Raw genomic sequence first — 10,585 nt, 5'->3', positions numbered from 1 at the left:
TTATGATAGTAGCAAGCAGACTAGCTCAGTGTACAAGCTGTTTTTTTTATTTATTTTTTTAAAGCCTATTGGTGGTGAACTCCTCCATGCTAAGTAGTTACACGACCATGCAGCCACATGAGATTGAGCGGAAAGAGCCAGGTCTGTAAGGTGCTTATACATGCGGGTGCTGCATGTGTGCTCTGAAGCAGACAGGCTCTGTTTACAACCTATTTTTTTTCTTAAAGCATATTTATAAAAAAGTATTTCTTAAGTTATTTATATTTATTTATAAAAACAGAACAAATACAATTTTTTTTTTAAACAACAAATTACATGTATTTTTTTTAAATTACAATAAAAGTAACAGCACAGTGGTAATAAAATGCAGGTGTAGCACTGACTCCCACAGGAGCGGCTGTAAGAGTTGGGTTCTCCTACTGTCCCCAGTGATGACCCGTCCTGTGAAAGAACCCTTTAATACTCCGACACACCAATAACTATAAGGGGGTTTTATTAGGGGCAGACAAGATGCCCTGTGAGAAGGGTGTGGGCAAACAGGATTCACAATGGTATAGGGGTACAATGGCATCAAATAAAAGCAACAGCTTAGTGACAATGGGTTAGTGAAGCAAAAACAGCAGTTCAATAGTGCAACAGTCATAAATAGAGTTTGTTCCCCTGTCCACCCGTGAAGAGACTCTGCCCCTTAATGCACTGGGTGAGAGAGAGACAGACTGCTGTACAATTCTTTACAATCAAACAGACAAACAGTTATATGCAATTCACACAAATAGCAGAGGAGGTGCAACTAGCTACTGCACTTAGCTAAAACATTTCAAACCCTGACTAACCACTGGCCAGTGGTGAAACTGCTATAAAGTCTGCTAGCGATGGGGCCCATTCAAGTTACAGTTGGAGCGCTCAGACCTTCAAGAGAAGGTATTTGTAATCCACATGGCACGACCAGCTCTCCAAAGGACTCTGAGCTGAGAGGGGCAGGGGCCCCTTCTCGCTCGCCAGGTGAAGGAACAGTTAAACCCAAAGTACTGTGGCCACAGGCCCCTCACCAGTCTCGTCGCTGCAGCAAGCAACACTCAGGAATGGCTTGTCCTCTGGGCTAGGTGAGACGATTCCTCCTATCTGGTCGCTGGTGGCTTGTTTCGCGTCCAACTCCTGCTATCCTTGTTTAATCGCATCAATTGGAGCCTGATTGTACTCCTCTTTCTGCCCTGGTCCGTTCCTCTGAACCACACGAAAATGGCTTACGCAGAGGCTGGGACAGAGAGATCCACATGCCCCTCCAGCCTCTATGCTTTTGTCCTTTGTTCTCCCCTTTGTCCTCTCACTTCCTCCTTTCTCCTGTCCTCCCCCCATCACCCCCCTCTGTCCACTTCCTTTAACTCTGCAAGAGGGGTGAGGTTGCCATCGTGTGGTGGGTATAAATATTGCAGTCTCAATCCACTGATGTTACACTCTCCCCCCACTGAAAGTCTTTGGCCCCCAAAGAACAAAGTTTTAACTACCAACTATCTAACTTAATACCTACATGTAACTAGGTAACTGAAGCTATCCTGGGTTGTGGGCAGTGGGACTTCCCACCATGGTGTGTCGGATACGGGGCAGGAGGTATCACACACTGGTACAGTGGTCTGATGGACTTGTGTCTTAGTAGATCTGCAGACGGTGGTGATGGCTTCTTCAGAACTGTTTCCTCTGGAGTCATATGTCAAGCTCAGGGGAGGTTTGATCTGTCGCTTGGTTCTCTGCTCCATAGGCTCTAGGGGTTCTCTGGCAGGGAATTCAGTTACAACCTCTCTCGTGGGGGATTCTGTTACAATCTCCCGAGGTGGCATTGATGGCGTCTCAGCCATAGTTTGGGGCTCTCCTTCCTCTTCAGGCTCAGTGGGTACCTGTTCTGGCCCCTCCTCAACCTGGGCCCGTGGTATGAATTCTTGTGCATCAGCTCTTAATGGCCTAGAGTAGTTGTCCTCTATAGGCGGTGTGGAAGCAATGGGGTCAAACCGCCACAGCCATTCCATCTCCAGGTCCTCTTCCTCGTCATCCTCTTCTTCCACTGCAGTAGAAGGCAATTGTGACCGAGTTACTGGGGTTCGTTTAGGCAGGGATGGTTCACGTGGAGGGGGCACCCGCACTGTTTCATTCAGTGGTAGAAGGTGATTGCGGTGTCAAGTCTTCAAGGGCCCTGTCTTCCCCTCTGGACGGAGCTGATACACTGGAAGGCCGGGCAACCGTGCACAAACAATGTATGGCTGTGAGCTCCACCGGTCAGCTAACTTCTGCTTCCCATGAAGGCCCAGGTTCCTCAATAACACCCGGTCACCCGGTTGTAAGTCATGGACCCGAACCCTCAGATCATATCTTCTCTTGTTTTGCTGTTCCCGAATATTGGAAGCACTTTGGGCCTTTTCATAGGCAGTTTTCAGGTTCCTCCGAAGTCGGTCAACATAGCCTTTATGAGATGCAGCTGAAGTCCCATCAGTGGAGGTGCCAAAGGCAAGATCCACTGGTAGTCGAGCTTCTCTCCCAAACATTAGCATGTAAGGTGAATATCCTGTTATATCATGCTTTGTGCTGTTGTATGCATGGACCACTGCTGAGACATATTTACTCCAGTGCTGCTTCTCTTCAGAGGTAAGTGTCCCTAACATATTCAAAAGTGTGCGATTGAACCGCTCGGGTTGTGGATCGCCCTGGGGGTGGTAAGGAGTAGTCCGTGACTTTTGCACCCCCAGCACTTGCAATAACTCTCTGATGAGTTTACTCTCAAAGTCTCGACCTTGGTCTGAATGAAGCTGCTGCGGTAGACCATAATGGACAAAGAACTTCTCCACTAGGACTTTTGCTACTGTGGAAGCTTTTTGGTCCCTTGTGGGGAAAGCTTGGGCGTATCGGGTGAAGTGATCAGTCACCACTAAGATACTTCCTTGTCCGCTCATATCTGGTTCCAGGCACAGGAAATCCATGCATACCAACTCCATGGGGCCTTGGCTCTGTAGGTGACCCATTGGGGCAGATCTAGTGGGCAAGGTCTTTCGCTGTATACACCGCAGACATGAGTGACAGTAGCTTTCTATTTCAGCTCTCATACAGGGCCAGTAGAATCTATCTTTGACTAGGCCGAGAGTCCTCTCTGCTCCCAAATGACCATGGTCATCATGCAAGGCCACTAGTATTGTCTCTCTGTGTTTTTCAGGAAGGAATAACTGCCACTTTTCTTCCAGATCATCAACAGGAGCTCTACGGTAGACCAGTCCATCTCGGAGCTGTAGCCGATTCCATTCTCTGTAAACCATCTTGGCCTTCTCAACAGATTCAGTTTGCAGGAGCTCTGGTCGTTGGCTTTCTAGGGCCTCCAGGGTCAGTCGGCAGAGGGGATCTTCTGACTGGTCCTGCTTCAGATCCTTTTTTCTAAGGATGGGCAAGCTCCCATCCTTCAATTGGGTCAGGTTGCAGTAGAGTTTGGGGACCCCTTTTGTACTGACTCCAACAACTTCAGCCCCTGTCACTCCTCTGACCCAATGTTCTGCCCCCTGGCACAAGGCTTGTATCCCTTCTGGGGTCAGCTGAGTCCAGTCTCTTTCCGAAGTTCCAGTGTTATGAGGCCTTCTGGACAGGGCATCAGCATCTCTGTTCCCCACTCCTGGTCGATACTTCAAGCTGAAGCGGAACTCAGCCAGTGCAGCTAGCCATCTGTGTCCTGTAGCATCTAACTTAGCGGTAGTGAGGATGTAGGTGAGTGGGTTGTTGTCTGTCTTGACTACAAACTCAGCCCCATACAGGTAGTCCCTAAGCTTGTCTACTACTGCCCATTTAAGAGCCAAGAACTCCAGCTTGTGGGTAGGATAGTTCTTCTCAGATGGGGAGAGACTTCGACTTACATAAGCAACAGGTCTTAGATGCCGTTCATGCTCTTGGTACAGCACTCCACCGAGCCCATCTCTACTAGCATCCACATGCAGTTCATAAGGAAGAGTAGGATCAGCATAGGCTAGGACTGGGGCATGGGTTAGACTCCACTTCAGCTGCTGAAATGCTTCCTCACAACGATCGGACCACTCTTCCTGTATTGACTCTCGAGGTCTTCTGGGCCCTTTAGCTGATTGAGCCTTGTCTGAAAGTTTCGAGTCACTTTCGTCACCTTCATTCGTTAAGAGCTCAGTAAGGGGTTGGGCCATCTTGGCAAATCCCTCCACAAATCTTCGGTAATAGGAGCAAAACCCCAGGAATGATCTCATTCCCGCTACATCTTGCGGTCTAGGCCAATTGACCACAGCTTCCAGCTTCTTGGGGTCTGTGGCCACGCCTTCAGCTGAGACTACATGCCCCAGATAGGTGACAGACGGTTGGCAAAACTGGCACTTCTCAAGGGACAGTTTCAGTCCTTCTTCCTGAAGTCGACTCAGTACTTTCTCCAGCTCATGCTCCTCCAGTGTTCTTCCAAAGACAATCACGTCATCCAGATACACCAAGACTTCTAGCAGATGCATGTCTCCCACTGTGCGCTCCATCAGCCTCTGGAAGGTTGCAGGCGCTCCTGAAAGACCTTGAGGCATTCTTTCAAATTCGTAGAACCCCAAAGGGCAGATAAAAGCGGTCTTCTCTTTGTCATCGGGGTGCATTGGAATTTGGTAATACCCACTGCGCAAATCCAGTACACTGAACCACTTAGCTCCTGTTAGGCAATGTAGGGCATCTTCTATTCGTGGGGTTGTGTACTGATCTGGGGTGGTACGACGGTTAAGAGTGCGATAGTCTATGCACATTCGGATGGACCCATCCTTCTTCCGAACCACCACTATGGGGGAGGCATAGGGACTTCGGGATTCACGGATCACTCCAGCTCTCTTCAACTCTGCAATCTGTTCCCTTTAAATCTTCCAAATCCCCAAATGGAATCCGACGAGATCTCTCTCTGAAAGGCTTGTCTTCCTGTAGGCGTATGCGATGTTGAGTACTTTTCGCACACCCAACATCAAATTCACTCTTGGAGAATAACTCTTGCCGTTTCAGAAGCAGGGCTTGAATCCTGCTCTTCCATTCTGGAGATATCGGGGAGTCTGCTGGGTAGAAGCTGTCTACAGGGATTCCATCTTCAGTTCCCCCCACTGAAAGGGATGGCGAAATTGGGGTGACTGAGCCCACCTGTCCAAGAAGCATCCGGGCTTTGATCCTCACTGGGGAGTCAGTGGTGTTACAAACACTGACGGAGATCTTTCCTTGAGCCTTCTGTAGTGCCTTTGTTGGGATCACTTCAGGGATCAACTCTATCCCGGGGGCTGTCTTCTCTCCAGGGATGGTTTCTAGCAGGACATGCGGTCCCGGCAGATCCCAGCTCAGTCTTACTGAAGCCTGAAGGCATGCCACTTCCCCTGGTTGCAACAGTTTCTCCTTCTTCCCCAATCGCCACAATCTTCCCACTCCCTCGGCTGGAGCCCTCTGTTCTTGGACTAAACGTTGGTAGACTGGATGAAGCATGGGGTGCACACCTTCTGGTGGTAGATCATAGCAGGAGGCTATGGGGGACAAGATTCGTCTTATCAGGTCTGTATTAGTCCCCACAATTAAAGAACTTCTCACTGAACCTGGTGGTCGAGAACATACAATGGCCAAGGTGTCAAAGGTTCCCGGTTGCCCAACAACCAGTGGGTCAAAGGTCAACTTGATCTGCAGATACCCATCATAGGGGAGCTGCTCGGTTCCAATTCCCCAGATCTCTAGGTCTTTTAATTCTCGCAGGGGCAGGTGCTGCAGATACTTATCATAGAAGTCTCGATATAATAAAGTCACTTGTGCACCCGAGTCAAGTAACGCTCTTGTGAAGATGCCCTCTATTTGAAGAGGCACCACTGGAGAGGGGCCCACTAAGTTAGCAGGGATTTGCCCAGATGGAGGTGTACTTGTAGGCCTGGCTGGTTGAGCTTGCACTCCTTTTGGCCTCCTGTTACGCTCTAAGCGATGCTCCTGGTGGCCTTTCTCACATTGATGTGTATTTCTCCCCTGTACACTGGGGCCCATTGCTGAGGGAGGCGTATTTGACTGTCTCTTAGGAATCCGGTGCAATGTCCTACTCAAGGGTTCCTGTACGTTTGCCCAGTCATCCTTTAGATGCGGGCTGGAGCTGTCTGAAGCAATTGGGCTCCCGGCTTGCTCCTTCACCAGGGCCCTCTGAAGTTTTCCGCCGGCTTGGCAGGTAAAAGATCCTGTAGGGCCTGGCGCACTTCCTCTGTTAAGGTCCGAGAGTGCCGGGGTTTAGGGCATTGGGCTCGGTAATGTCCAGTTTGCCCACAATTAAAGCACTCTACTCCGGCTGAATATCTTCTACTCTTTATTCCTCTGGATAGCTGTGAGCCCTCTGGGGTAGGGTGTGCAATAGCTCTCTGCAGATCCGCCATGGACTGTTGCATCCCTGCCTGAGTCTCTATCACTTGCATCATCGATCTCTGAATCTCAGTAAAAGCTTGTTGTAAAGTGGAATTTGACTGCACCATCTGGGTTATCGCCTGAGTGAGGGCCTCAGCAGTAGAAGGGGTCTTACTGTCCATCTCTCCCGGAGCTTCCAAGGGGGTTTGTGCTAAGTACACAGATGCACTACCACTACTTCGCCCAGAACCAGCAGAGGTGGTCATCTTCTGGGACTTAGCGGACAACAGTGTCTCTTCCTCTCGAATGGCCTTAATCAGTTTTGAGTAGGTGAAAAGGTCACTTCGGTCTCTCATTTGAATTTTCAGCATGATAGGGTCTAAAGGTTGTGCACCTTTTAGGATCTGAGTCAATAAAGCCTCACTTGCATTGTCTTGTGCCATTCCTTTTTTTTGGATTACTTGGTGTAGGATCTTGTCCAGGCGAGTGACAAAGGTGGATAGGCGTTCCCCTTCCTCTTGGTAGGTATGTCCAAACCGATGTATCAAGTCAGCACAACTTTCTATTTGCCCAAAAACTTCACGAAGGGCATCCAGACACTCTGTGGCAGTGCAACCCGGCTGGTCTCTTTTAAGATTCCGGACAACATCTGAAGCAGGGGCACGTAGACTCTCTACAATCCTCTGTCGCTTGACTGTATCTGAGACCTCCCACTCATCTAAGGCCTGTGCAGCCTGGTCTATCCAGGTCTCAAAGTCATCTTCCCCGGATGGGACAGGTATCTGCCCAGAACAAACCCTCAGTTTTCTGTACCCATAACTGATAGGTTGGAATGAATTTGTCACTAAATTTTCCATCAGTTTTCCCATATCAGTGTAGAAGGAAGCGGGTGGATATCCTGGGGTGGTGGGCATGGAGTCAACAGAGGCTCAGCAGACCTCTCTTTTACTTGGTGGCCTTTCACTAGCACTGTCTGAGTGGTTGGTTGAGGGACTTGGTCGGATCAACTGAACTTTGATGTCATCCGTTAGCTGTAAGATTGTGTTCTGGAAGCAAGTGGGAAGGCCTTTTTTCACTTCTACCCGGGCATATGTGTGAGAGATCTCCGGATCAGTCCGTGTGTCTAAGACGAACACCCGACGATCAAGTGCTAGGGCTGTGATAGCTTTATCTATTTGATTCTCTGTCCATCCATCAGCAGGTATATCCATCACCACACTGAACTGTAGTCTACCATTTTCTTCTTCACACCAGCGGGCAGCAGTGACTGGGTCCATTTTGCTGGCCTGGCTCGTTGTTCCTAGGGCAGTCATCACTCTAGGGGCTAGGTTAGAATCCCAGAAGACGAGCCCCCACGTGTAGCACTGACTCCCACAGGAGCGGCTGTAAGAGTTGGGTTCTCCTACTGTCCCCAGTGATGACCCGTCCTGTGAAAGAACCCTTTAATACTCCGACACACCAATAACTATAAGGGGGTTTTATTAGGGGCAGACAAGATGCCCTGTGAGAAGGGTGTGGGCAAACAGGATTCACAATGGTATAGGGGTACAATGGCATCAAATAAAAGCAACAGCTTAGTGACAATGGGTTAGTGAAGCAGAAACAGCAGTTCAATAGTGCAACAGTCATAAATAGAGTTTGTTCCTCTGTCCACCCGTGAAGAGACTCTGCCCCTTAATGCACTGGGTGAGAGAGAGACAGACTGCTGTACAATTCTTTACAATCAAACAGACAAACAGTTATATGCAATTCACACAAATAGCAGAGGAGGTGCAACTAGCTACTGCACTTAGCTAAAACATTTCAAACCCTGACTAACCACTGGCCAGTGGTGAAACTGCTATAAAGTCTGCTAGCGATGGGGCCCATTCAAGTTACAGTTGGAGCGCTCAGACCTTCAAGAGAAGGTATTTGTAATCCACATGGCACGACCAGCTCTCCAAAGGACTCTGAGCTGAGAGGGGCAGGGGCCCCTTCTCGCTCGCCAGGTGAAGGAACAGTTAAACCCAAAGTACTGTGGCCACAGGCCCCTCACCAGTCTCGTCGCTGCAGCAAGCAACACTCAGGAATGGCTTGTCCTCTGGGCTAGGTGAGACGATTCCTCCTGTCTGGTCGCTGGTGGCTTGTTTCGCGTCCAACTCCTGCTATCCTTGTTTAATCGCATCAATTGGAGCCTGATTGTACTCCTCTTTCTGCCCTGGTCCGTTCCTCTGAACCACACGAAAATGGCTTACGCAGAGGCTGGGACAGAGAGATCCACATGCCCCTCCAGCCTCTATGCTTTTGTCCTTTGTTCTCCCCTTTGTCCTCTCACTTCCTCCTTTCTCCTGTCCTCCCCCCATCACCCCCCTCTGTCCACTTCCTTTAACTCTGCAAGAGGGGTGAGGTTGCCATCGTGTGGTGGGTATAAATATTGCAGTCTCAATCCACTGATGTTACACAGGTTACCTGATTTTCCTCAGCTTCCACATTGAACCGTGACATATCTTCCTCCTCCTGCTCTGATACGGGCACACCACTTAACTCTCAGCCGGAAGATACCACCGCCACTGCCACAGCCGCTCCATTTGAGAGTTCGCAGGAGTTATATGGTGGTGAATTAACTGATTCACAGCCATTATTGTTACAAGATGAAGGCACTAAGGATGTTACACCACCTCGCATGTCTGAGTTAGGTGTCGCTAAGGACATAAGGTGTGAGGATGACGATGAAGTACCTGTTGTTAGTGCAGTTTTGGAGGTGTCTGATACAAGCGAAGCTGTGGAGGAGGAGGAGGAGAACAGCTCATGACCTAATTTGGTAATTAGATCGGTAAAGCGGGGAAATGATCAAAAGATGCAATTCACAAAGGCAAACAAGGATTAACTATGCCCACTTGTTAGATCAGCTGATTTCTGTCAGTCATTGCTACTCGTTTGTAAATTGCATCTTTTGATCATTTCCCCTGCTTTACCGACCTAATTACCGAATGTTTTAGACCAGGTCTAAAAACAGGTCTAAAACATTACACCAAACCATCAGCAGACTAAAAACTGCTTAGTGAATTGAGGCCATTATAGATATATTGACCTTTGGGATGGGTTTGCCTCAGGGCCGGGCCGAGGCATAGGCTGGAGAGGCTCCAGCCTCAGGGCGCAGTGTAGGAGGGGGCGCACAATTCATTCAGCTGTCATTCCTAATTGTGTATGAAGCAGAAAGAAATAAGAAAAGGGGATACATAGCAGTGACTGCAAGCCAGATAACTAGAGATTAAGGTGTTGGGGAGGTTGTGGGCCCTGTGGCTCTCTTAGTCTAAAAGCAATCAGTGTGTGACGGCTGGGGTGGGAGGGATGGAGGGGCGCACTTTGGTGTCTCAGCCTTGGGTGCTGGAGGACCTTGTCCCGCCTCTGGTTTGCCTAATAACATTATAAGTGGGTCTAGAGGTACTGAGACATCAGTGTGTGAAAGTATCAGCGCTTGAACTGCAGACCATAGAGGTGTTATAAGTGGGCAGAACCAGAACATGTTATAGAGAGCCTTTATGACCGCAAGCTCTCCAGCAGGTGTCTGGGGCGTTTGGGTAGCTTTTGGAGAGTACCTCAGCGGTTAAATACCATCAAAAGATTATCTTGTAAATGTTTTCCTTAATCTGAGTACACATGGAGGTGTGTTTGGCATTCTCCCAGATGCAGTGGGATGCGAAAGTTTGGGCAACCTTGTTAATCGTCCTATATAAATTGTTGGTTGTTACAATAAAAAGTATCAGTTAAATACATCATATAGGAGACACATACAGTGATTTCTGAGAAGTGAAATGAAGTTTATTGGATTTATAGAAAGTTGTGCAATAATTGTTTAAATAAAATTAGGCAGGTACATAAATTTGGGCACCACAAAAAAGAAATGAAATCAATATTTAGTAGATCCTCTTTTTGCAGAAATTACAGCCTATAAACGCTTCCTGTAGGAGCCAATGAGTGTCTGGATTCTGGTGGCAGGTATTTTGGACCATTTCTCTTTACAAAACATCTCTAGTTTATTCAGGTTTGATGGCTTCTGAGCTCTCTTTAACTCACACCACAGATTTTTAATTATATTCAGGTCTGGGGACTGAGATGAACATTTCAGAAAGTTGTACTTGTTCCTCTGCATGAATGCCTTAGTGGATTTTGAACAGTGTTTAGGGTCGTTGTCTCATTGAAAGATCCAGCCCTGGCACAGCTTCAGCTTTGTCACTGATTC

At 48.4% G+C, this 10,585-nt stretch overlaps 1 protein-coding gene across 1 annotated transcript; it reads right to left on the bottom strand.

Annotated features, from left to right (window-relative positions):
- Window positions 1-6,155: 6,155 nt before the first annotated feature.
- LOC137540965 (paraneoplastic antigen Ma2-like) lies at window positions 6,156-7,277 on the bottom strand. The gene has a single exon (XM_068262137.1). It carries the CDS (start codon window positions 7,275-7,277, stop codon window positions 6,156-6,158), a length of 1,122 nt encoding a protein of 373 aa, XP_068118238.1.
- Between the last annotated feature and the right edge of the window lie 3,308 nt (window positions 7,278-10,585).

The sequence above is a fragment of the Hyperolius riggenbachi genome, chromosome 12 (assembly GCF_040937935.1).
Source record: "Hyperolius riggenbachi isolate aHypRig1 chromosome 12, aHypRig1.pri, whole genome shotgun sequence".
In the NCBI taxonomy this organism is placed as follows: domain Eukaryota; kingdom Metazoa; phylum Chordata; class Amphibia; order Anura; family Hyperoliidae; genus Hyperolius; species Hyperolius riggenbachi.
The sequence above is the reverse complement of the archived record's forward strand: the minus strand, read 5'-3'. Positions and strand labels throughout refer to the sequence as shown.

Coding starts and splice junctions, on each gene's coding strand:
- LOC137540965 (XM_068262137.1), bottom strand. CDS start 7,277: ATGCCCACCACCCCAGGATATCCACCCGCTTCCTTCTACACTGATATG.